This window comes from Seriola aureovittata, chromosome 7 (assembly GCF_021018895.1).
Source record: "Seriola aureovittata isolate HTS-2021-v1 ecotype China chromosome 7, ASM2101889v1, whole genome shotgun sequence".
Lineage (NCBI taxonomy): Eukaryota > Metazoa > Chordata > Actinopteri > Carangiformes > Carangidae > Seriola > Seriola aureovittata.
In genome coordinates this window covers 16748360-16774553 of record NC_079370.1, presented here as the reverse complement: position 1 = coordinate 16774553, position 26194 = coordinate 16748360, and the positions used below count along the sequence as shown (strand labels likewise).

General features: G+C 42.2%; 4 protein-coding genes across 5 annotated transcripts; 2 read left to right on the top strand and 2 right to left on the bottom strand.

The window, feature by feature from the left end:
- The first annotated feature begins 5352 nt into the window (after nucleotides 1–5352).
- On the top strand, nucleotides 5353–7657 carry LOC130172386 (transmembrane protein 158). Its single transcript, XM_056381089.1, has one exon. The coding sequence runs from the start codon at nucleotides 6349–6351 to the stop codon at nucleotides 7048–7050; it is 702 nt and encodes a 233-aa protein (XP_056237064.1). The 5' UTR covers nucleotides 5353–6348; the 3' UTR covers nucleotides 7051–7657.
- A 142-nt stretch (nucleotides 7658–7799) lies between these two features.
- Nucleotides 7800–15712, top strand: LOC130172382 (CUB domain-containing protein 1-like). The gene is made up of 9 exons (XM_056381076.1): nucleotides 7800–8973; nucleotides 9749–9952; nucleotides 10089–10451; nucleotides 10546–10914; nucleotides 12044–12235; nucleotides 12584–12955; nucleotides 13039–13395; nucleotides 13642–13729; nucleotides 13885–15712. The coding sequence occupies exons 1-9, from the start codon at nucleotides 8898–8900 to the stop codon at nucleotides 14330–14332; spliced, it is 2469 nt and encodes an 822-aa protein (XP_056237051.1). The 5' UTR covers nucleotides 7800–8897; the 3' UTR covers nucleotides 14333–15712.
- Nucleotides 15713–16579: 867 nt separating this feature from the next.
- On the bottom strand, nucleotides 16580–19004 carry clec3ba (C-type lectin domain family 3, member Ba). Its single transcript, XM_056381090.1, has 3 exons — nucleotides 17910–19004; nucleotides 17667–17765; nucleotides 16580–17471 (listed from the first exon to the last, which is right to left on the bottom strand). The coding sequence occupies exons 1-3, from the start codon at nucleotides 18004–18006 to the stop codon at nucleotides 17071–17073; spliced, it is 597 nt and encodes a 198-aa protein (XP_056237065.1). The 5' UTR covers nucleotides 18007–19004; the 3' UTR covers nucleotides 16580–17070.
- Nucleotides 19005–19124: 120 nt separating this feature from the next.
- Nucleotides 19125–26100, bottom strand: fez2a (fasciculation and elongation protein zeta 2a). Of its 2 annotated transcripts, XM_056381086.1 has the most exons (9): nucleotides 25765–26100; nucleotides 24669–24777; nucleotides 24366–24482; nucleotides 24025–24157; nucleotides 22512–22777; nucleotides 22154–22234; nucleotides 21801–21876; nucleotides 21648–21713; nucleotides 19125–20275 (listed from the first exon to the last, which is right to left on the bottom strand). In XM_056381086.1, exons 1-9 carry the CDS (start codon nucleotides 26097–26099, stop codon nucleotides 20259–20261), a joined length of 1200 nt encoding a protein of 399 aa, XP_056237061.1. In that variant the 5' UTR covers nucleotide 26100; the 3' UTR covers nucleotides 19125–20258. The 2 variants fall into 2 exon arrangements, with proteins under 2 accessions (XP_056237061.1, XP_056237063.1); XM_056381088.1 differs by lacking the exon at nucleotides 22154–22234.
- Nucleotides 26101–26194: the final 94 nt, after the last annotated feature.

Below are 26194 nucleotides of genomic sequence, written 5' to 3'. Positions count from 1 at the left end.
TGGTTTATTATGCAATAGACGGGACCTGAACACAGCGTTGTTATGAATATTTGTGGCTGCTCTGATCACCAATAACAACGAAAATGATGTAATTAGTTTTAATTTTCATCAACTAAACAGATTGTACATCTCCTCGACACCCCACTGCTCTCCTGCTTCTAGGGAAACCTCCGTTTTGTTGCCGTGGTGATAAGCCCTGGCAGTGATTGGTGGTATGACAGGACCACTTGAGACAGACAGGGGATTCATCAGGCTCTGCTGTAAAAGAGGAGCTTGAACATTGTGGCTATGAGGATGTATGTACCCAATCCTCAACTTCTAATTAAGTGAGTTGTCTGTGAGACGCGGTGGGTCAGACTAATGGTGTCTGATCCCGCACAGAGCTGATGAAGGCCAGCCAGGAGCCACTAACAGGTCCTCCTTTTGGTTTCCTGAATAAAGATCCACATTTTGAGAAAATGAATGTTTAATACATTCTCCTTTGGCACAAGAGACTTTTATCTTAGTCCCATTTGCATTTTTGTCACCAAAGCAATTTACATTTTTATAGCATAATTAATGAACAAGAAAGTCATTTACATTTTCTTGCTCTGCTCACCAGTACATCATCTAGAGAGCATATCTGATGCAGGGGAACCAGCATTGGGAGATGTGTAGGAGTATTTGTTAGCACCAGAGAGATGTCTGGAGTGTGCAGAAAGAGAACCAAACAACTACATGATTGTTTTAAAGCAAGACGGTTGAGGAGAATACACTGTCATAATTAAACGGAGACACGAGGACGGGGGCTTTCAGGTGCTAATTGAGGCCAAAGCCTCTTTCACTTCAGTTGGCCCTCACATCAAATACACGGAGGCAAGCCTCCAGAGCAAATTACGCCATTTAAACAGCACAGAAGAAAACAATTCATACAAGTGCCATTCATACGGTATATCCTAGCTGGAAAGATGAAAGAGAATAATTCATCACCATTTTGCCTCTGGTCAATGACCCAGTTCTGTCAGTACCTTATTATCTTTCCTGATGCATGTATGTACATTGTTAGAAAAAGTATGCTGGCAAAAAGCAAAACGATGTCCTAAAGCCATATCACACTTTAGAAACTGGTTACCAGAAGCATGATGCATGGAAAGTTGAAGGGATTGGGGGATGAAAGGATAGCCTCTTCAGGAGGGTGGGAAAATAAGAGCATGTAAAATACAACAGAAATATAATGACCACGTACCTTTGTGAAGCCTCTAGTGTCTGTAATTTGGTTACAAAAGGTCACAGAGCTCTTGATTTGGGATTTTAAAGCTCTGGTTTTGGTTGTTGTGGCATTGAACTGCATTATATTGCAAGGTGTGTCTAATGTTTTGCACAATATGTAGGTTAAGTACATTCTGTGCACATTTTGCAAACATTGTATGCAAATGCAGACAAAAGTCAACCCTGACATTTTCTGGATGAAAACAGACACAGATACTGTGGATAGATATATGTAGGGATCTACAGTGATAGATTGAATTACAGGTAAGCAAATGAAGCAATATTTTTCAAAGGGCATGTCTGACACAAGCAGGAAATGATTAAAACATTTCTGTGTGACGCACAGTCCTGGCAGTGTGAAGGAGGTCAGTCCTGGCCTCTTAGTCATTTTATCTATCATCAGGATCTTTCCTGTTCAACTCTGAGTTGCATAAACATATCTTTTTTTAGGACACAGAGTCGCTTCTGAGCTCAGTGAGGTTTGGGCCAACCATGGCTCACAATGACCGCAGCTTGAAACCCTCCCAGCCAACACAGACCAGGTGTTCAACCACTGAACCTAATGTTTAAACTTTGATCGGAGTTTAAATTACAGCTGTGTCCCCAGCTGTAATTCTAATCAGATTTGCTGTTTGTGATCAAGTGGTGGATCCAAAACACAAAGAGTGGAAGGGAAGGACGGGGAGTGGTGGTGGTGGTGGGGGGGTTGTGTCCTCTTCAGCACCAGATACAGCAGCCAGGTGACACGCACTGTGTACAAAACCCCTGCTGCTCCAGCACAGTGGAGGCACATGTTTATCGATGTGTCTGGCCGCCCCTGAGCGCACAACATGGCTGAGAGAAACAAGCACCAACATACAGACGGTTCTCACATCAGACAACAGATGAATAAATACACAAACATGGACTGTTGGACTGAATTCTTTTCATATGTAGAAGCTAGAAACACTGAAAACACATGCAAAATATCACCGTCGTTATCCATGACAGGCTGCTTGTGTTGTTGGTGTTAAAGCAACTGAACAATTCTTCACAACTCAATGGGAGAGATTGTTGTCATCTACTTTTGTAATTTTGATCTCTCTTGGACGATCTGTGTCTGTCAGGAGGCGGCACAAGAGGAGAGAAAGTCAGCATTTAACAATTCTTTTATCTACAGTGTCATGTAACTATAGTAACTAGTCATGTGTAGAGCAAACAGAATAGCTCATTTCATGACTGAATAAAATAGACAAACGATAGGTGAGATAGATTTTCCAGTGGGAACATTTTGTATGATGTGTCCTTGCATTCTTACAGTACTGCAGACTGAGCACCGAAAGCTGTCCATGACTGTAACGTGATAACACCAGGTTCTCCATCTGGATGTTTTATCACAGAATGGAGGAAATACTTTCAAATGACATTTCCACTTCCACTTCCAAAGGATTAGATTCTGACTGTACTGGCATATCATTTTTATTGCATTTAGAGAGAGTGATGGCTCGGACAGGTTTGAGAGAAACCTGGGTGTCATGTTTGATGACCAGCTATCCTTCTCGCTATCGCTCTCCTGGTTGTGCCACTTTGCATTGTTAAACATGAAATAATTCAGGCCTTACCTGACTCAGTACCCCACCCAGCTCTTGGCCCAGGCCATGGTTGTCTCCCTCTTCGACTACAATGCAATGCCCTTCTGGCGTGCTTCCTTTCACACACAGTGGAAACCTTACAGATGGTCCAGAATGCAGCGGCCCATCTGGTCTTCCATCAGCCCAAAAGGGCACGTCACTCCGCTACTCATCGACCTCCACTGGCTACCCGAATCAAATTCAAGTCACAAATGCTTGCCTTGACTTCTAGGTCTGCACCCATCTACTTGAACTAAGTCATACAGGCTTATGTTCGTTCTCAGCCACGGCGTTCCTCTAAAGAACATCGTCTGGCATCGCAATCCCTGCACACAAGGCATTCGAGTCCAGACTGCTCTCGTCTGTGATTCCCAGATGTCCGAACAAGCTACCAAATGCTATCAGAACAGGGGTGTCCCTCTCCAAGTTCAAGAATCTTTTGAAGACTCAGGTTTCAAGGATATCTGGACAAAAAGGGGTAGGTGAAAAATGTTTAATGACAAAAACAGAAACTTATAAAACCAGGAATCCAAAAAACAGGCAGGAACCAAAAAAAAACACAACTCAAGAAACAGTGGCGCACAATAAACGGGAACCACGACTGCCAACAGGAGAAACCATGATCCACATGATGACGACGAACACAGAGACTAAATAGACACGACGGTAATTGAACACAGGTGAAACACATTAGGGCGGGGCAGACAATTAACGAGCAGAGAAACTCAAGACAAAGACAGGAAGTAAAGTGACATGAGGCACACAAGGTAAGTGGTACAAAATAAAACGGGAAATAAATCAAATCCGAAACAATCAACATAAAGTGTCCAAAAGAGTCCGACAAAGTCCAAAAGTGACTTGAAAACAAAAAGTGTCCTCTTAGGCCAAACCATGGTACTCTCCTAACACCTGTAACACCCTGACATGCCTAACTAGCAGTGCAATCGGTGCACTTCTTTTCCTGATCTCCTTGCACCTATTGAATAGACGTATGACTTACTTATACCAAGGTGTCCCACAGTGGGACACCTTGGTGTAAGTAAGTCATTTACCTGAAATCCTATAATGTTCCTCGGTTTAGGGGCCTTTTCAGACATCAGAGCTCCAAATATACATTCACTGAGCACTTTATTGGGGACACCGTACCAATAAAAAACAGTTTCAGTTATTTGCAGCATGGATTCCATACGATGTTGGAAATATTCTTTTGAGATTCTGGTTCATGTTGACATGACTGCATCACATCATTTCTGCATGTGTCAGCTGCGTATTCATGCTGCCATTCTCCTGCTGTACCACATGTTCTCTTTGATTCAGACCTGGTGACTGAGGAGGTCACTGGAGTTCACTAAAGTCAGTGTCATGTTCATAAAACCAGTTTGAGACGACTTCTGCTTTATGACATGGAGCATTATCCTGCTGGAAGTAGCCATTAGAAGAAGGTAAACTGTGGCCATAAAAGGAAACACATGGTCAGCAACAAAACTTAGAAAGGCTGTGGCATTCAAACTATGATTGAATGGTATTAAGGGACCCACTGTGCACCAAGAAAACATTCCCCACACCATCACACCACCACCACCACCAGCCTGGACTGTTGACACAAGGCAGGTTGGGTCCATGGATTCATGCCATCCCACCCACCTCAGGGATTGACATGTTGTGCGTTCTGAGATGCTGAGTGGTTATCTGCGTTACTGTAGCCTTTCAGTCAGCTCAAATCAGTCTGGCAATTCTCATCTGACCTCTCTCATCAACAAGGCGCTTCAAATCCGCAGAACCGCCGCTCACTGGATGATTTTTGTTCCTGGCCCCATTCTGAGTAAACTGTTGTGTGTGAAAATCCCAGGAGATCAGCAGTTTCAGAAATACTCCAGCCAGCCCATCTGGCACCAACAATCACATCACAGCCAAAGTCACTGAGATCACATTTTTCTCCATTCCTGTGCTTGATATTAACGTTATCTGAAGCTCCTGGCCTGTATCTGCATGATTTTATGCACTGCACTGCACATGATTAGCAATTCAAGCAATTAATTGGAGAAGTGCATGAATAAGCAGCTGTATGGGTGTTCCTAATAAAGTGCTTGGTGAGTGTCTATCGTAATGTATTAAACTGTACGTTACTCTGAGCAGGAAAAGACTTTACATCTCTTTGCTTCCATCTCATATCCAGGGCTGAACACTGTGATGTGTCCTCTTGGATTTTTTGAGTTTTAGCAACCAGGGTTTTTTTTTCCACAGTTAAATAAGACTTAAGAGTCTACAGTCATAAACTACAGGCACTGTGAGACTGAGGATGAGTCATTAAAGTCATTAAAGATTCATCATCTGGGAACCGTGAATGTCCGTCTTTCACAGATAAAGTGAAAGCTTTCACCTGCTGGTGGCACTAAAGGCTGCAAACCCAATAGGAATCATCATCTGAAAACCATGAATTTATGCAAACTTTCATGGAAACCCATCCAAGAGTTGTAGGTATTTCAGTCTGAATGATAAGGTGGACCGACTCAGGCATTGCATAGAAAGGCTAAATATTACACTTGATGGGAATTTAATTGGATGATTCCGATATTGTTCAGTTCAGCATATTTGAATGTGACCACTTTAAACCAACAAAATAAACAAATACACCCAGATAAAAGATTCACTGCTTCCCTTTCATAATTCTATTGCTGGTGGTGGAAAAAGCATTTGGACCTTGATTGAGGATTTTGATCACAGGAAATAGAACTAATCAATTGAAGACAAAAAAATATGGAAAAGTCAAACAAAAAGATCTTGGAGGATTTCTCTTTGGTCAGAATTTTCTGGAGGGGGAGAGGGGGTTGCATCATGACTTCAGCATTCCCTAAAATTACAGCTAGGCCCTGCTTATATCCTATTTATATCCACTACAGCTCTTAACTTTTGGTCAGTGTGGTGCCACAGGTTGTTCTCTGCAGGTGTTCTGGATACACATTTCTCATCCTGGGAGAGAGAAGGGAGACAGGCAGACAGACAGACACAGAAGACTGTGTTTTGTCTCAATAAGCGCGTATAAGCCAGGACTGGTGATTTGGGGAGGCAGGCTATGTTGCACTTGGCGCTTTTGTCCCTGCGCACTGGACGCCCCCCTCCTCACCGCCCCGCTGTGTTTTGGTGCTCAGCGCTCACACCTGAAGTGACAGAGGAGGAGTGAATCTCGGAGCTGTGATGAAGACAGCGCACAGAGCTGCTCAGACTGCTTCTCCTGCAAAGCTATTGCACGGCACATTTGGAGGAACAAGTCAGAAGGGAAATATCCAACGGGAGGGAGGGGATGCGCGCATGTGACAGGCTTTGGACGTTTCCATTTGTACCCGTCGGGTTGGGATTTGAATCTCTCTATCGAGGACAGCTGCGTTTTTAAAAAATCACCCGTGACTGGCATTGTCAAACATTGCACGCCTTGTCCGTAGCCTGCGGATCGTCACAGCACCATGCGAGCAGGAGAGACGCGCCCTGTGCCATGCTGAACAACTCTCCGACTGTGCTGCTGGCGCTGACCGCGGTGGCCGGACTTCTCCAGCGATGTCAAGGCTGGAGCGACGAAGACCTCCTCCTGCCGCCCATCAACTCCTCCAACAGGTTCCTGGCCAACCTGGAGGTGGACGTGCGCTTCTCCAAGAGGTCTGTGGAGGAGAGCGAAGCCTCGCCCGACGCCTCCACCCTGCAGACTCTGTCCCAGTGCAACGTGAGCGTCCAGAGACTCCTTCCCACCTCGCTGGTGGCTCGCTGGGACAGCAGCTTCGGCTTCCAGTGTGATGTGCTCATCTACACCACCAACAACCACGGAAGGGCTTTTTTCTCCGCGTCTTTCAACAGGGCGATCTCCCCCGTCGTCATCGAGCACCTCGGGGTCACCGGGGGTCAGCAGGAGTTGCGGCTGTGCGTGGGATGCGGGATGTCTCGCTACCGGAGGTTTGGTCAGGGCAGGTCGAGAGGCCAGCAGACCGGGGATCAGGTCACTTTCTGCTGCGTGGATTTCAGCCTCGACGAGCTGAAGGGGGACAAAAGTTGGAGGCTGAACAGAAAGCCCATCGAGTCCACACTTGTGGCTTGTTTCATGACTTTGGTCATCATTGTGTGGAGTGTTGCTGCTCTCATATGGCCAGTCCCCATCATTGCAGGATTTCTGCCTAATGGGATGGAGCAGAGGAGACCGAGATAATTGAAATAATCTTTATATTAATTAGCCTGTGCTGCCTATACTATAATTGTAGCCATTCAACTGTTCACATGAAGGAATGATGGCGGAGGATTGGAGAACTTTTTGATGAAATGGTTTAGTTTGGGGTGTTCTTTGACCCTTAATAGACCTCCTCCTCATTAGGACAACCAAGGTAATGTATGAAGACTTATACTAGCCAATAGTATTCTATACTGGGACCAACACCAATGTGTTTTGTATACCCTTGTAGGCCTTCCTATAGATTATGTCAGCGTAAACTGTGCAAACTTTTCTCTTTGAGCTGTGTTTGTATAGTTTTTAATCTTTCTAGAAAGTCTTTGCCTTATCCCATGTGTAGGACTTTTGCACTGAAAACTGAACTTTAAGGTGTGCCGTCACATACAGTACTATATAGTGAACCTATAGTCATGTTCAGAGTAAGTGTAATAGTTTTTTTTCCAATACATTCTGAAAAATGGGTGTTGTTTATGATTGACATAGAGAGAGTTTCAATATTTATATTGTTAGGTTTCTAATGTCAAGTTCATTCGTGCTTATTTGTATTAATGTTTAAATGAAAATAAAATTGATTATAGGCTATATCTCAGATTCTCTCTGACCTGTTCTCTGTAGCCTAAATCAATTTACTTCACATGCAGTTTGCAGTGAATGCGGTGTAAATATTTTTTGGAAAATGCTTGGAGTCTTTAGAAAATGATTTTTACTGATTTTTGATAAGATGCACCTTTAACTTATGACCACAGGGCTCCTCTGCATACATCATTCTTTATGCTCAGTTTTCTATTTTGAACATCTCATGTGTGACCATTCTGCCTGAAAATAAAAAATATTTTTTATGATGTTTATATATATATTATATTCTTTATAATGTCAGAACATTGAATAAATTCATAGCTTTATGATCAAATAATACTACTATTACTACTACTACTACCACCACCACTAAGAATAATAATAATGATAATAATAATAAAATAATTGCATAAATTCACAAACTACCTCAGTTTTTTTTAGGTGAGTGTGTGGAATTATTATCAGTAAAATATGCTTTAATATCTGTAGATATCCTCTTTCAGAGTGTTAATTTATTGATGCATGACGAGCAGCATTTTAATGTTGATGCTGATCCAATTGGTTCTTAGTACTTTATATATTGTTGTTTGATCTAGGCCAGCCCCCACCCCTCCTTTTTAATGGCCACTGGAGACAAAGGATTTGGATAATTACTCCTCATCTGTTACAAATGGTTGTTTTAGTACTGTAATGTCAACGTTTCCTGACACAACAATTGCTTTGCCCTCAAAAAATTAAAAGAAAGTGTTGTTTCTCTACTGGAAATCTATTCGGCTTCATGTGTATTATATATTATACAATAATATTGATCTCATCTGCTATTTTTAATGTTAGTAGGCTTATATAGTTTGTCGACCTTAACACTGAACTAAAATATTCATTGTATTTTAACTTAAAAACGACTTAAGTCAATCATTATTTTTGCAGAAATGATTACCGTATTGATTATGGCTGGGGGGTTTTTTTTGTCTTTTTTTTTACACGGATGTTATAAGACATTAATGAACTCTGTACCTGGCAAAATGGCCGTCCTGGCCACGCCTTTGCATTACCTGACATTTTAACACTCCCTTGCTGCTGACACACTCACGCATGAGGAAGTGGAGGAGCTGAGTCTCAACAAGTAGATACGAGCTGAGCCTCACGTAAACGAGAAGAAAAAAAAATGAAGGTCCCAGCTCTGGATAGGAAGCAATGACATGTGCGCTGATTTCCCCCAGGATCAGAGTTATAGAGATACACTATAGGACAGCATGTCCTCTTCAACGGCCCGAGTCTGTCTACTGACTTTGTTTCTGACATGCATCGTCTGCACTGTAGGCCAATCAGGTAAGTTCAAGCTTCATTATGAACCAGCAGGACAGATTTACTGTGAAATGTGGAGGATCTGCTCTTTAAATAATGTTGTATTGTTCTAATGTTGATGATTCCTCAAATTAAAGGACAATATTCAGGAGCAGGAAGCAACACGACGGCCTCATCGTCGCGGTTTATTTATTTCTAATCTGTTATTATCGTGCCGTTTAGCGCCGATATGGCTGTTGATGAATTGTGAGTGTATCTGAGTAAATCAAGTTGTAAGACAGGACGAGGATAAGGACAGCGCCCTGTAGTCTCAGTGTGGAGTTTTTACTGTTGTTCATGACTGGACTGAGCGCTTTTAATGTTGTTTGTCCAAGCAAATCCTCCCCCATCCAGAGACATGGCAGAGCTAATCTGATGTGTCATGTGTCAGATGATACATCAAACAGATATGTCTGTTTTGTCCACTTGCAGAGCATAAAGATATAGAGAGAAAGAGCACAGTAAAGCAGGATATGTTTGACACTACAGAGTTGACTCAAGCAGCACATTAGGTGTTGTAGTGTGTGGACACTGTTTGCTCAGCACAGGCCTGGTTAGTCATAGAGGAAGCAAAGCCTGTTACTCACATTGACTTTATTAACAGAGAATAAAAGCACACATCTAACACTTTGTAAGATTTCTCATATTCTGATTCTCAGTTACACCCAAGAATGAGTGATTTTGTTGGGATTACGCAGGACTGGATATGTTTTTATTACTTTTCTCTAAATCAAATTGTCATTCTTTGTCTTTTGTCCAGTGGTCAATAAGGTGACCATCACCCCTGAAAGGGGCACCACCGTCAACATCAGCAGTACTGTGGGCAAAAGGTGTGAAGTGTGCAGGAGGGAAGGGCGCTCAAACGATTGTTCTACATCTCTTGTGTTCAAAGACAATGCTCCTGTCTCAGTGGAGTTCGGATGTGCCAAAAATGTACTCACGGTGGAAATTAGCCGTAATATAGGTAAGAGTACTGCAGTCCTTCTAAGTGAAAATAAAAGGTATTATTTGAAAGGTGGTCTTATAAAGTAATCAGACTATCTTGATACAGTATTGGTGGATTTATTTGTTGTAAAATTCTCATGAATTTCTTTCCTCAGAATGTAACACAAAGTCGTGCAGTGGGCACATCATCCAGGCTGACTCCGGTTCCCTTCCTTTGCTGGATTTTAACCGCAAGTTCACCTGGAACCTGAACGCCTCGGCACCGAAGGCATTCAAAATAGACTTCACCAAGACGGGTCTGAGACAGATTCCTCCATCTGAGAGATGTCCAGACGGACACAGCTACACCCTCCAGGCCTTACAGATGACAGGGAAGGTGGCCGTGGGGAAATACTGCGCAGCAGGCACTATCAGCAGCGCTCAGATACTGAGTCTGGGCAGCTTCTCTCTGGAGGTCCCAGCAGGGCAGAAGCTACAAAATGGCCAGTTTGATGTGTCTGTCGGGGAGGAAATCAAGTGTGAGTTGGTTTAAATTTTCATATCTGAACTTCTTGCTTGTGTGTCTTTCAAAGTCACTTTGTTTGACAGTTTCATTTACTCTTTTCCTCCTAGCCCTTGCCAAAATTACAGTGACATTACCAAAAGGGATCTCGTCCTCAGAGCTGCTCTCTCCAAACTACCCGGACAGTTTTCCTGATGACGATGTGATGGAGTGGTACTTTCAGGTCCCGAAAAAACACAAGACAGGCATTCAGTTCATGAACCTCACACAGCCCAGTTGTCGGAAGAAGGAGACAGCAGTGGAGTACCACAGCAAAGGGAGAGCGGCGTTGGTGCTGAGTCTGACGGAGGCGCAACCGCGTCCGAATTGGGGGAACTTCTCTATGACGCTGAGGAACTGCGAGATGGACAGACGGCGAGCTGGTTCTCCTGGACTCTCCCTAAGCGTCAAGGTGTCTTCTTCAAATACAAGTTCACCAGGTTTGTACCGCATCTTGTCAGTGTCGAACGTTGTGCATTCGGTTTGTAAATTTAAAATATCTAAAATATTTGTGTAATAAGGTGGAGGTGAAGATAGACCTTGTGCCAGAGAGATGTCTTGATTTTGGGTTGATCTGGATGTCGACGAACGTTATTTTAATCCATACTGTAACTATGACACTAACTGAGATGTAGGCTTATTTCTAAGTCTGATTTAAAGGCTCAAAGGCTGATTCAGCTGAAATTTAAAGCTGCTATAATCAATATTTTTATATTAACAATGGATCAAATGACTGTGCAATCTCAAAGTTGTTCTCTAGGAATTCTTTCTTTTAGCTCAGTTTTGTTTTCACAGCTTGTTTTAATTATTGCTGCTTTAAAATATTGCTTCAAATAAGTATTTGTTATTAATTACATTTCAATCTCCAAAACAGTTCAGTCTGTCAGAAATAATGACAAGTTGGTAGTGCCCAGTGTTTTATATTTAAATGTATTAGTCTGATCAATGGCAAATTATTTATTTTATAAAGATTTGTAATAAAGAAGAAAAAAAAGCAAATCTTAGAGTCTTTAAAGCTGAAAATGTCAGAATCACAATTTATCATTTTATAAATGAAAGTGATGTCTTTGGGTGTCTTCGAGCAACTCGGAAAATTGTTCAGTGTAGGTGGAGGTTTTGCTGTTAAGAAACGAGTGTGGAAGATGAACGATCCCTCCCCTGCGTGTTGCAGCAGGCAGGTGTATAAATAATTTTTTTTTTTTTTTTTTTTTCTGCGTTTTCCTATCATGTTGCAACACAGCTGCTGTTTCATTCGTCAGGGGTGTAACAGAATTTTCCTCGTTTTTTAAGACAGTGAGTAACAGTGACATGGAGAGTGGGCCTTGTGATCTTTATCTGAGTCCTCGGGTCTCATTTGTGGGGAGCTCTGAGATTGCTTCATTGCTGAGTCATGAATGGCAGCAGTGGTACAGTACCAGTGATTGGGGAATCACACTCAGCTCTATCAGTCAAATCACAATTCAAACTCATGTGTGACGCAGTTGTGATGAATGATGAAGGTGTGTTTGTGTCTCAGACAGGAAGAGAGACTGAATAAATGCTCGTGTTGTACTCTACTGTTTTCTCCAGTGGTGTGTAAAGTGGACCTCCGCAAAGTGGAGGGCCTCTCCCTTTACATTGAGAAGTTGAGACCGGCCTCTGACTGCGAGATGAAAATAAACTCTGTGACGAAAGAGAAGATCACAGTCACATCAAACAGTGACCTGTCTTTCCAGGACTGCCTTCCTGAAGATGTACGAGTCACCGCCCTGAGAGTCATAGGTAAATCCAGATTTGAGTGTTTAACGGGGGACTGCCTGGCCCTGGAAAATAAGTCTTGAATACTTTTTATAACTCTCCATATTGGGATAAAAAAACACATTGAAATGTGTTTTTTTTAATTTTTTTTATTATCAATGCTGTTACTTCTTGAAAAAAGGCATATTTTTAATTTAAGCACCACAGATTTACTCCAGATGTTATTTAGTGACTGACAGTATATGAATATATTTGAACTCTTATTTACACCAAGCAGTTATTACTCAAAGTGAACAGTTTTTTCTTTTTGAGAGAAATCCTGCCTCATTTCTGAACTCCTCTTCATTTAAATGTTCTATACTTTCATGTCAGAGTGTAAGCAACTCAAAGACTGCCCGAAGACTCCAGTCCGTCTCACGCTGCCTGCGCTGCCGAGCTGCCTCCCCGCCCCTCTGAGCAGTGTGACCTGGATTCTCCGTCCTCCTCAGCACGGCACCGTGGAGCTGACCTCTCCCAATGGGCCCCTCAAGCAGTCTCTACCCAGACAGCCATGCAATGACAGCGTTATTGTCAAACTGGCCGAAGACGATGGCATTGCTATTGGAAACTTCTGCCCTCAAGGAGCCATAAAGAAGATCCAAATCCACACCAACATGTCCGTCACTGTGTCCAGCATGGGGGGTAGAGCACTGAGCACGTGTTACAAGAACGTGCTGGATGCCTGCTTTAAAGAGGAGATATCAGGTAATAAGCCGCTTCATTTGAATGAAATCAATGAATGTTTTTCAGAGATATTCAATATTCATCTCTCTTTAACTCATATTCAGAAAGATACATATTCACTGTATCGTCAAAGAAAGACGTGCCTGTCCTTCTGGCCACTCCTGGTTGGCCCGAGGGAATGAAGTCTTACTCCACCGTGTCCTGGATCGTCTCCGTGCCCCCGAAGATGAAGGCGCACTTGATGTTTGCCAACCTCAGCCAGCCCAAGTGCAGCAACCGTCACACCAACATCAGGGTGCAGAGAGTCAACCGCCTGGAGGAGGACTACAGCCGCAGGGAGGATGAGGAGACTGAGAGCGAGATCGTCGTCTCTGAGGGATTCTACCTCAACATGTCCAACTGCATGCCTGAGAGAGGACACTTCAGTGTCATCACCAAGCTCACCCTGCGGGAGAGCAAGAGTAAGAGGAGATTTTGAAGGGTTACTTGTTGTACATCGTAGTTTTTTGTAAATTGTAAGACTTAATTTATTTTTCATTTAGACTGAACAGTAAATTTCTCATCTATAAAACATGGAGCTACTATTTTCATTCAATTGCAAAATTTTTGCATAAAATGTAGTGCACAACATACTATATATACTAAGGATTGTACAGTTAAATGATTGTATGGCAGAAAGATCATATCTGTTGTTTTCTCATATTCAGACCCTCTGCTGATCATCGTGCTGAGTGTGGTGGCCGCCCTGTTGGTCACTTCTGTCATTGTGCTGGCAGTGGTCTGTCCGGTGATTAAGTGAGTGCATTCTTCTTTTATACTTTTTTATTATTTATACATGATAAGTGTGATTTTTTTTGTCTTGCAAAAAGATACTACTTTAGTAAAGACAATTAAGATCACAGAGTATATGACTCTAAAACTCTCATCCTCTCGTCTCTCCTGCCAAACAGTAAGAAGAAGAAGAAGCTGAATCATCAGGTGTCCATCTACAACCCGAGCGGCACCATCTTCCTGCCCGGACACACCAACTTCCCTAAGACACGCGAAGACAACGAGTCCCATGTGTACACCACCATTGAGGACACTCTTGTCTACACACACCTGCTGAGAAAGGGTAAGGAGACTGGCGTCTATGGAGAGTCGGACCCATCGTACAAGCCCTTCACAGGACACACGGTATCACAAAAGCCACTGGTTTCTGAAGACTCTGGTGCCGAGGACATGGAGATCGGTGTTTATCACCCGTTTCGGTACTCATCTCAACAAGGTCCTCCACTTCCTGTCCGGCCTCCGAGCCTTCCCCTGGTGGACAATCAGATCTACCAGACTGAGGACCAGAGCGAGGAGGAGCGTTCTCAGAATCTGGGGCCGAGGCTGGAGCCGGAGGGAGGGGACTGAGGAGGAGAAGATTGGATTCAGCTTTCATTTTTTCACTTGACCTACTTGAACTTTTGATATTCATTCCCTGGCATCTGTGTGATTACCTGCTGTTCAGCCTTGAAAGCCGTTTTTTCCTTCTCTTGAGCGTAGTTTTGCACCAAAGCCAGACACAAAATAACCCTGTTCAACCCTGCCTGCAGCTGTTACCTTGTTGTTTCTCCGATGTAGACACATTTGTTTTTAGAGAAGTACGTAATCATCCCTTTTATACCCTCTATTTTTGCCACTATTAAGTGATCTCATGCTTTTAGGCAACGACTGTTTTTCATTTTGAGATATTTTATTCGTGTACTTATGGATGCTTGTGCAGGAGCAAACCTGTGTGCTGTTTACATGCTGACTTTTTCATTTTTATCATCAAACCACCAAATAGTGAGGACTCCACTGCTGTTGCAATACATTGCACTTTACAGCATCATCAGAACATGATGGCCTGATGATGGCCTGTATTGCAGGAGATTGCAACAGCGGTGTGTGTGCGTGGGTGCGTGCGTGTGTGTTTTTTATCACTGCTTTTTCACCTGCTATGCAGACTTCTAGATATCATTACACCATAAATGTGGTCAATACACTCCTGCTAATACAAGTTAGGATTTTAGAGTTGTTTTCAGCCAGGGATGAATTAGAAATTTAGTGCTTTTGTTCATTTTTGGACCCATACTTTTGGAAATCTCAAGACTGATCTGCTGCTAACTAAGTGATCTCAGGTCGTACCGAGACTTCTTGGCTTTCTTCCTGTGCATCACAATGAACGAGAATCACTAGCTTATCACTAGCTAGTTATTCATGTCGAGGACCATGGACTCCTTCTGCTGGACTGCAGTGGCATGGAATAAAAATCCTTGTTTGTTCTGTGACTGAACTCTGTGAGTAATTACAGGTAACTTTTAAAAGAGAGACTGTACGAGAGCTGTAATTTAACCTGACCGTGGTGAGTGCTCGGGACCTTTTCGTGTGTTGTTGTGTAGATCTGAGTCACTCGTTCTGTGAGGAACTACAAACTGATGTAAAAGGTCACGGAACAAACCAAGAACTTATTTAAGTTACATTCAATCAGGGTTTTTTTTTTTCAACTTTGTCATAAACAGTTTTCACATTTTCTGGGATGGATACTGTGGTGAAACAGAAAATAATCACACAGCATTTGAAAATATTTATGTGGAGTATTGATTTTGACATCAACCTGAAAACGAAAAGGTCTCATTTGAGAAAAAAAAATGTGGTTCAGAAAAGAAAATTTTTGTTTGTTTTGTGAAGCGATTTTGCCTCCTGCAGTTCAGAAAATGAACAGCAGAGGGAGACAGGATGCAAAGTTTGAAATAAAGTGTAGTGCAAGAACTCTGTAAACTCTTGACGAGAAATACTTTACAGTAGGACTGACACTGCTGAGGGGACTGAGATGAGGACGTGCTGTCCACAAACACACCGCTGCAGTGCACGTCCATGTTGATCTGACGTAACCTTCGTTTGGGCGGTGGCCACTTATGTGAGTGGCAAAACAGGAACTCTGTTTTCATGATGGGAAAAAAAAATTGAGTGGATGCAGAGACAATAAGAAAATCGTGCTCATTAAGTGGGAACTCTCCTGCAGACGTTTTTAGAAAAGTAAGAGCAGGAAACCTCCAGAGAATTCAATTGTAAATTTTGGGGGAATTTAAAAAGGGCTTGTTTTCATGTAAGCCTACTTCTCTGTAGGGAATCCTTTTGGATTTACATCTCACACACCTTGTTCCCCTTTGTACATCCTCCTCTCTCAGCTGTCAATTTACTCACATCCCCTTGACTTCAACTGTCAAATATGTAAAATGTTACTTACCATTTGTCTTGCCCTTGATTATGGACATTTCCTTAGTTCTAAAAAGTTATTAAAAAAAAAATGTCATTCATATGAACTAACTTGAAATCACCACCACCCTGTCCTCAGAGCTCTCGGCCTTTGTTGAGATCATTTTTGAATCTTACTTTGAAAAGAAAACTTTGGCTGCTTTTCACCCCTGAGCCACAATGGCCTTGTAAAATCACTGGGAAAAAGAGAGCAACTGAAAACCATGAAATTGTTTAGTTATTAGATTTAGTTGCGACTGCCACGTTCTCTTCTTGTTTTATGAGTCATTACATAAGAATCTTTTAATGAAGCATTTTTCCCTCCATGAGAATGTTTCCTCTGTTGAATCTTTGACTTGAGCAGGAAGAAAACAAGAGGGCTGCGACTGAGGAGACATGTTTATTAACATTATATAATGTCATATAAACAGAATGATTTTACATTCAGAAATTAACATAAAGAGAGTGCCATAGAAAAGGTTTCATGGCATTTATTAGCAGATGCTATAGAAAATACATACAGCAAAGACTAGCCATCCAGTGGTGATTACCTCCATGAATATCTGATATGTTCTAAAATATACTGCAGTATTTGAAAACACGAAGTTTACTGAATGCATGTATAATATAATGTGCCAGTGAGTTTAGCTTATATAATGACATAGTGTATCCCAGACCACTGTGTGACGTCAACCGACATCTGAATGGCTTGGTCAAGAAAATGTGAGCGTAAGAAAGATGCAGCACATTATTTTTTTCAACGTATTGCGTACTTGTACCTGATAGCATCCAAATGCTCTGTGTGTTTCATTGTTTACTGTTAACGCGGGTGTTTGTCTGCGCAGTGTCACGTTAAGGTCAGAAAGCTTCTCTCACACGATGTTGAACTCACACACCGAGGCCTTTTCAGCTCTGCAGCTCTCATCAAACCACTTCCCGTTGGCTGTGGTGGAGAGGATGGCACAGTTATGGCTGCGCCCTCCGTCTGGCTGCAGGGTGATCTCTGTCTCCCAATTCTTGAAGCGCACGTTGGTACCCGATTGGTCCACCCACTGGCCGTCGGTCACCATGTCGTTGATGCCCAGCCAGATTTGCTCCTCCGGGCCGATGCTCTGGCGGACGTAGCTGTAGAGCTGGTCGTTCTCGTCTCCTGTCAGAGGAGTGCTCAGGCTGCCTCCTTTCGCGATGCAGTCATCACTGGCTGCATGGAAAGTCTTCTTCACCGGATCAGCCAGGAAACACTTGCCGAGGATCTTTGTGCCTCTTAGACAAACTGGATAGGGGGCAATTTTCAGAGTCAGTGCGGCTCAGGTGTCATTATTACATATCCAGCACTATAAAGATGTTAGACTACGGTTCAAAATATGAGATAACATACAGTGTGTCACTATTCTCTTTCAGATACAGCATGTTTGAAGTGTAGTGCACCACATAACTTAATGTAGCAATTTCTTTGCAGGAGCAATACCTGTTTGTAAAGCCTGCTGCTCTTTCAACAAATTCAGCTCCTGAACAATGTCATCGATCTGTTTCTTCAGCTCCTCAATTGCAGCATTGGTTGTAGAGTCTGGGAGAGAAAAAAAAACATAATGCATTCAGTCAGCTTTCACATAGCAGTTCAGTCGTGTTGTTCTGTAAAAGTTATCCGGAGACTTAACAAGTGAGGACGTCGTTTTCATTACTTCAATGTCAAGTTAATAGAAAGTCTTACCTTTTTTCCCATTTCTTTTCTTTGAGGTGGTCTGCTGGAGTGCGCAGTGTGCCAGCAGCAGAAGGCAAAACATCAACCAAACCCCTCTAGCCTCCATAGCACTTGGAAAAACACTTTAAATCCACCGTAAAGGAACTGTTTTGGTGGAGCACTAGAAAAAAAAAAAGCTCCTCGCAGCTCTGAGTCCTCGCCAGACTGTTGTGTTTAACACGCCCGGAGTGGCGGCACAGAGTTGAAATGAGGAAATCTTATCTCAGAGAGAACAAATGTTTAACAGATGTTTCACAGCCGTTTGTGTTGCGTTTGAAATGTTGAAGGGAGGTGGATTGGGGGGGGTTTAACAGTGTTCAGACAAGCATGACTCTGGTTCCATATGTTTGTAGGATGCCAGTAGATTACAGGAGGGGCCTTATCTTTCTGTGCGTTATATCACATTTCTTACATGTGCCACTTAATAGCAACAACTTAAGTTTTCTACATGTTTTTTCATAGTTGTCTACTACTTGAACTGCAGACTTAACTTTTTGTTTCCCCCGTCTAAGAGTCTGTCGTGACCATAGGTTGTGACTGAGGGCTCCAACAGGCCGGATGTTTTGGGGTTTCTCTCAGAGCCTACATCTGGATCTCCTCAGTGAGCTGGAAGAGGTACAGACGACACGTGGCACAGACTTACATAATGAAGAAACACTGTTGTGAATTTAATATTTGTTTGAGTTTCATCCCTCGCTGTGAGACTCGCCCTCAAATGAGAAAGCTGACAGTGATCGCACATTCATTCACTGTCTGAACACTTTTAATGAAAAAACTGCATAATTCATTTTTATATTAAAAAACAAACAGCTAGATTACAAAGAGGATGTATTGTATTTTTTGTAGACTGCATATTACACCCTCACTGTTCAGCAGATTCAGTTCCCAGCTGTTCATACCCTTTTACCTTTAATGTTTCTAAAGGGTTAATTAGACCTGAATACATCTGAATTTAAGTTGCTGGGGCAACAAGCTTTGTTGCTTGCACAGAAATGTGTATTGGTTCCTCCTGCTGTAATGTAATAAAATATTTAGGATTCTTCCTTTAGAGAGGTTGTCTGTCTTCCTGGGTCAGAGTGAAAGAAAAATGTTTCTATAGATGCTTGTGGAAATTAAATCTTATTGTCACTACTGTTGTTTCATTCTGTCATGAAATGAATAAAATATATTGAGACAAACAGAGAGTGATTTTATCAATATATTTGAAATAAAATATTTACAAAATAAATGAACAAGGAAGCCGGTTCTGTAAGTAGAACAGTAAATATGACATTCACTGAAAATAAGTCATTTATAATGTACAAAAGTTCAGGCAACAGCAAAGGCAGCTTGTAAATACATAGAGAATAACAGTGCCCAGTCACAGTCTTGGTTTACGCTGCCCTGTGCACAGCAGGCACGTCGACGCTCGGGTCTGTGATTCAGAGCTCGTCAGCGTCACAAAAGTACAGACAGTGCGTTGGGTCACAATTCAATATTCAGTGGAGTGCATAGTTAGTTAGTCGATTAGTTAATTTCAGTCCAGACCACATCCCCTTGACCATCAGGGCTTCATCTTCCATAGAATAATAATGATGTACGTATGTGGTGTACTGCTGAGATGACAACACAGGAGAGTAAAGAGTACACAGTCTGCAGGTACATGGAAGAACGTGTTGAATTATAGGATGTTTATGCACGCACTTCTCTTGTTTAACTCATTTATTTGTTATTAATCTGTATTTTTCTATTCTCTGAATCCCGCTCCTATCCAACACTGGAATACTTAATTTCCCTTTGGGGCAAAAATAAAGCTATACATAATTTTACTCTTCAGTTTTACAGCCTTGATGCTTTCAAGCATTTTTCATTATTACTTCTGTGTTCAACATGCTTTGTGCATTTGTTCATTGCTCAGTGGATAAGAAGCACTTGAGATAAATACAAAGCCCTTTGCATCGCAGCTTCGCTCTTACTTCTCACCAACAAGCAAAGCTCCTATGCTGGTGTATCCCTCTGGGTATATTTCTCATATAATTTAGCATCTTAAGAGTTCTTTTTTCACAGTGCAAGAAAATTCAAAACACTGAAAAGAAGTCAAAAGTTCACAGGAACACTAACAGTTTGCAAAATCACAACACTCCACATAAAATAAATACAACTAAATGAAGAACACAACACAATTAAAAAAAAACACATCTTGAGGTAAAAACATGCAGGAATAAATTAAGTGTGCTTCATGTATGCCAAAAAAATAAAATTACAATGAGTCCTCTTCATCTTGTTGCCATGGTAAACTATGTGAAGCCTCTGCAGGGAATTAGGCACCATCCCTCTGGTCTACGTTGGGCAAAGCACTGCAATAACAGCAAAGATTAATATTAGCAGAGCTATGACTGACGAGGGATGAAGCTTGAGTATGAGGTGATATCAGTAAAATTGCAAGTGGGAAATTAAAAGGAGAAAAAACAGAAGGAAAAAAAAAACACCTGTGGAAAATCACAGTTTCAGCACATCAGTTATAGACTGCTAAATATCTGAAATGAAATCTCAAGCATACTGTAGGTTGGGTGATTTGAAGGATAAAGATTTGCAGGCAACTAATAATCATAAAACAGTGTCTTAAACATGAACTGCAGGGTGGCACAGAGTCACTGTCTGTGAGTCTAGACACTAACAGGGATAAACCATGCTTGCAGTCAGTCCACTGTGTCACTGTGTGGGAGAGGGGAGAGGTGAGAGGGAGAAACATCGGGGTCAGACGGCACTACACTTCAGTGGTAGAGAGGGGGCGCTCTCCCACCGTGAGTGACAACACAACAGTGCACATCACACAGTGAACGTGTCACAAACCTCTCCGTCCATCGCTCACACCACAGCTAGCGAGTGTGAGGCGGCGACAGATTAGGCAGAGTGGAACATAAGAAATAGAGAAAGAAAACATGAAGGGATGAAAAGAGAATGCGTGTGAAAGAGAGGACACAAAAGATAAGAGCTAACATGTTTTGGCAGGAGGCACTGAGGGAACATACTGGTTTGTTTGAATCAAATCATTTCTCTAAAGCGTATTGTACTTTCTATGTTGATTTCCTAAAAACATTTTTTTCTGCCTAGGTTTGTTTATTTGACAATGCACCAACTAGTATTCTGAAAACATTTAAATGAGTCAGCAGCCAAACTTTTTAGCTCTAAGAAACCAGCAGATTTATATTTTGATTTTCAAAATCTCTATTTACTTTTTAAATATCATTTTCAACAATACAAGATGAAAGAAAAGCAATCCTTTGTGGCAGCCAACTGTCTTTAAATGCACCAACAGGAATTGTTTTCAAAGCAGTACCTGCTCTCAACTGCAAAGCCAAGCAACAGCAACGTAACTTGACCAAACTTGACTAGAAAAATAAAAGCAGTGGCCTGTTTATGTTTGGATGGATGGACAGCCTCTATATCAAGCAAGTTTCAAATTTCTGCAAGATGTTTTTTTTTGTACAAGTTTGTAATTTTGAAAGGTAAGAAACAAATTTAAACTTTTATTAAATGCATGAAAGCTGTAGTAATGTTAACTATATGGGATTTGTAGTAAATGGGCTCAAACATACAAAACCACTTGGTGTGGTCCTTTAACTCACAGTCACAACTGATCAGTCATCCTATAATATAGATACAACATCTCACGCTAACAACTTCTACAGTGTACAGACAAAAAAAAATATAAGAGAAAAGGCTCACCTTTGAGAATATAGTCTGTTAAGAGACCGGGCACCTTGTCACTGTCATCTCTCATAGCTTGTAGAACTGAGAAGCAGCAGGTAGGGAGGAGTGAATGGATCAGTCACAGCCACTAAAATTCAAGCATGTTTTGGTACAGATGGAGAAACTTACTCTTGGTCAGGATCTGGAGGTCCTCAATCGAAGGAGGGTGTCCCTTTTTCTCATAAGGGATGACTGTGGTCAAATACTGTAAACCATCAGGAAACAGTGGCAAGGACAGGGAGAGAGAATTTCAAAAAAGTACAACATCTATTGCATGAATGCTGGAGAAAAAAAAACAATGCATACAGCCAGACTCTTTCTTTACTGAAGTTCCAGATCTGGTTAATTATTTTGAAAAGGAAGATAGCTGAGATAAAGTGGATGTTTCTGGGGGGGATGGTATTCCCATCAAAGTGTATATATTCAGTACAGAAAGCAGAAAGGCGAAGTTCAGCAGCTGACAGAGAGAAAAGGGAAGTAACCTGTCTTTCACTGCACCCACTCCCAAAAGTTTGCCGGAAGCTGTTTTGAATGACGGAGGAGAGTCCCTCCATGCTGAAGCGCTGAGGAGGAAGGAAGTGAAGCAGAGAAACGGAAGGAGAGAGATTATCGAAGAACGCAAAAGATTTCAGGAAAATGCGCTTTGTGGGAAAATTTAAAAAACAGATACAGCAAGAAATGCAGCGATGAGTGGAAAAGAAAGATCCGACGATATCACATGATTACAGTATTATCACTTTCGAACCTTTCAAGAGATCAATAAGGAGATAAATAAATCAACACACATAACCAGGATGATAGTGTTTCATTAAAACCTGACTGTAAGAATGAAGTACTAACTGATCCGAGTGTTTTCTCAGCGTGGCCCTGCGACGTCCCAGCTCCACCTTTAAGCTTCTTCTTCTTCTTCAGCAGCTCGCGTTGCTCCTTCTGCCGGTTTTGCACATCGATGAGCGCTGAGATGAAACTGTTCTTCACCTCTTTTTCAAAGTCCAGCTCATCCCTGAGAGCCAGTTGCTGCACCAGCTCCTCCGAGAACCTTCTGATGTTCGTCTCCGTCTCCTCCAGACATTCGTTCAGCTCTGCAACACTCAGGGTCCTCACCCCTGCAACGCAAACGTACACAAAGACACACAAAGCATACAGTTATTTGATACTGAAGGGAGCCAAGCAGGCCCTTTTAAAAATGCAAGAATCAATGATATACTAAATTTGATCAGTATGTTATGAGGTGCCTTCAGTTTCAAATAATTTTACGGACAACTTAGATATAAAAGGGCTTCTCTTTTGTGTATGTAAGTATGTGACATGTATTACAAAATTATCAAATTGGGAAGTCAAATTAAAAAAGAAATGCATTGAAAGAACTGGTGGCAGAGCATTGAAGACATTGAAGAATAAGCCTGGCCTTATTACCTCCACCAAGGAAGTTATGTTTTCACCCGTGTCTGTTTATTTGTCAGCAGGATTATGCAAAACGTACTGAACCGATTTGGTCTTGATGGAGGGCTGGGGTATGGATCAGGGAAGAACCGAGTACGTTTTGGGGCAGATCCGGGACATTTGCTATGAATTTGAAGGTTTTTCTCTGAAGTCTGGTGTATGTTGATGGACATTGGCATTGGTGGAGGTCTGTGCTCACTGAATGCCCTTCTAGTTTATATTTTTCTTATTGGCAATAAATCCCATGAAAATCCCAAAACCAACAGTCCTTTAGTCTATCTACCAATCATATCTGACCTCCGAACCCTGTCTCTGGCTCTCAGCCACAAGCCCATTCATACTGTGGATGTAAATCTTTAAAGACACACAAATAAATATTTTCATTTTTTAAAAAGACTAAATAATGACCTGAAACAGCTGGGCACTGTGGTTTTCAACAGACGTTACTCAAATGGGAGAAACTGGTGCATTTCTTAGGCACTATTTTCAGCTGCGGATTTAGACACATTTGGTGCTCTACTAAGCATTTCAAACAGCAGGATGGTGTATGTGGTGTTTATTCAAAATAAACTACAGTGCCCACGGTGATTGTAATCAAGGAACAAGTCACCCAGTGTACCATTTTTATGTCTGTACCACTTTTTATGTGTTCTCAGAGTTAGAAAAACACAATATCAAGAACATATTGTGAGAGATTGTTTCCTGATATTGATGGTGAACCAGTGTACTAATAACAAATTGCTTAACAAGCAAAGAATCACAAGAACATATCATCACGACACTGATACAATTCATTCATTCAGCACAGTAACAAGACAATACAATACATTGGTACCTTCATATTGATGACATATCATGAGACAAAGTGTCATATAATACTGATTATTTGTCCTGATCAGTGGACACTCACTCTGCTCGTAGCTGGGGCTGCTGGTGGACCGCTGCACGTCGAGTGAGAGCATCGAGAGGTCCGACTGAGAGGGATTGTGCTCTGCCTCCATGTCAGGCGAGTCCTGCATCATCTCCTCTATCTCCTCAATAACCTGAGAGAGCGTCAACAGAGAGAGAGAGAGAGATAAGCACTCAAAATACCCCATTGAACATCAGTTATTAAATCTCTGGGAGAAACACAGAGGGATTTCAGCCATGTTAAGCTGCCGCTCTGCAATTGTAGGCTTGATCCAGTGTGACTGAGAACGGGCCAGACTATGCTGGAGGATGTTAGGATGTTTATGTTTTCGTGCAACTTACCTGCTCTGCTGTGAAAAGGGGCTCCTCTGCAAGGCAGGAGACAATGATGGAGTGCATGTCCAGCTGCTCCCTCAGCTCCTCATCGTCCGACAGCTCCGCCGCGACATCAGTCTTCCTCTGGCCAGGAACAGGACAGGGGGAGGGAATTTAATCAAAGCGCTAAACCCCAGCACAATGAATATTTGAGATTTGTGAGATGAACAGAGGAGAGATTTGGCGGGGGAGGGAGAAAGGGAGGGAGGGTTGCTGGGGTTGAAGGGGAAAGTGGGACAGGGATGGGATGGGATGGGTGGAATCGCTCACAGTTGCCTCCTTCAGGTTGAATGAGGGGACGTGGAGGGAGCATGTTCGAGACTGTTTCCAGTCCACCGGCATCACATGCCCATAGTTATTGGTTAAAGCGTTCCAGATTCTGTGGGGAGACGAGACAGAACAAGTTTTAACAAATCTTTCGGTGAAAATTGGACTGACATAATTATCATCAATACAAACCACATGCTATTTACTGATAACAACTCTTTCCTGAGCCTACCTACTTTTCTTTTTACCGAGGGGACTGAATGTAAGAGGATGACACAGAACTACTTTTAGAAATCACATCCACAAATGTATCACAGTCAGATTAAACAATTTTGGTGTGAACACAAACAATATGACACGTTCCTGTAATCCCCAACATGGAATCCTATCAAGTTGAAAAGGCCACGATGATTAAATTTTTCTATCACAAAAACCCAAAGCTGCAGGAACAATATGTCACTGGACAAATGTTTAGTGCTAATGTTAAATGTATTTGTGTATTTGACTTTTTTTAAGCACTAATAAACCCACTGCTTTTCAACTAAACACTTTTAAAGTCTTTAGAATAGTTTTGAGTGGATATGTGTTTTTGGAACAATACCAGTGTTAGAAACATTCCTCTTATCTGTATGACTATATGATGGCATTGGAAACAAACATGGTCAATAAAAGTGGTCTTCAAGTAGTCACCAAAGTGCCAAATTCACAAATATAGGCTGTAGAAACAGAAATATTACTCCTTAAGTCACTCATATCGGCCAATATCGGTTTTTAAAAGCCATTTAATGGCAGATACAGATATCATGCCAATATTAGTGCACCTGTTTGTTTGAATGAATCGGTTAAAAAAAATGTTCACATGTCCAGAGTCTGTTATCTCAGTGGATTAAAGCAGACCTACATTCTGAGTTTTAATGGATGACCAAAGATGGCTGTCACATCACTGATAGTTAATAACCCTTTCCAAGAATCGCTGGCTTCCTGATCTGGTCCCAATGCAGACACCAAGCCTTACTATGATTTTCAAAACAGTGAGTGGAAGCCTCCTCTTCCACACATCTTTAAAAACAACAGGCCACAAACAAACAAGCACACTCACTCGTCTTTCTCCAGCAGCGTGTCCTCCGCGATCACGCTCACGGGAGCGATGCTGTCCGTCTTGGTGTTAAAATTTTGGAAGCACGCGGATAACTTCTCATCGAAATCGTTCACCAGGTCCTCCATGGACCTGAAAGCACCGGTTTCCCCCGGGGAAAAGCTGCTGTCGTGCAGCTCGAAGAGATCATCATCATCCAGGAGAAGCTTCGCCGCCGCTTCCCCCGCGGCGGCGGCGGCGGCACGGCCTTTCCGCGGCAGCAGCCCCTGCTCTGAAACCATGTTCAAATCACCCAAATTCGGCCAGTCGTCGTCGAAATGTGCAATAGGTGCGGCCATAGCCCGGACCAGCCTAACAGCTCCGGGTAAATGATGGATGAGCTGTGGGACTGGCAGGCCTCAGCATCCTCTCTGTCTGCCTGTTCACTCCCCAC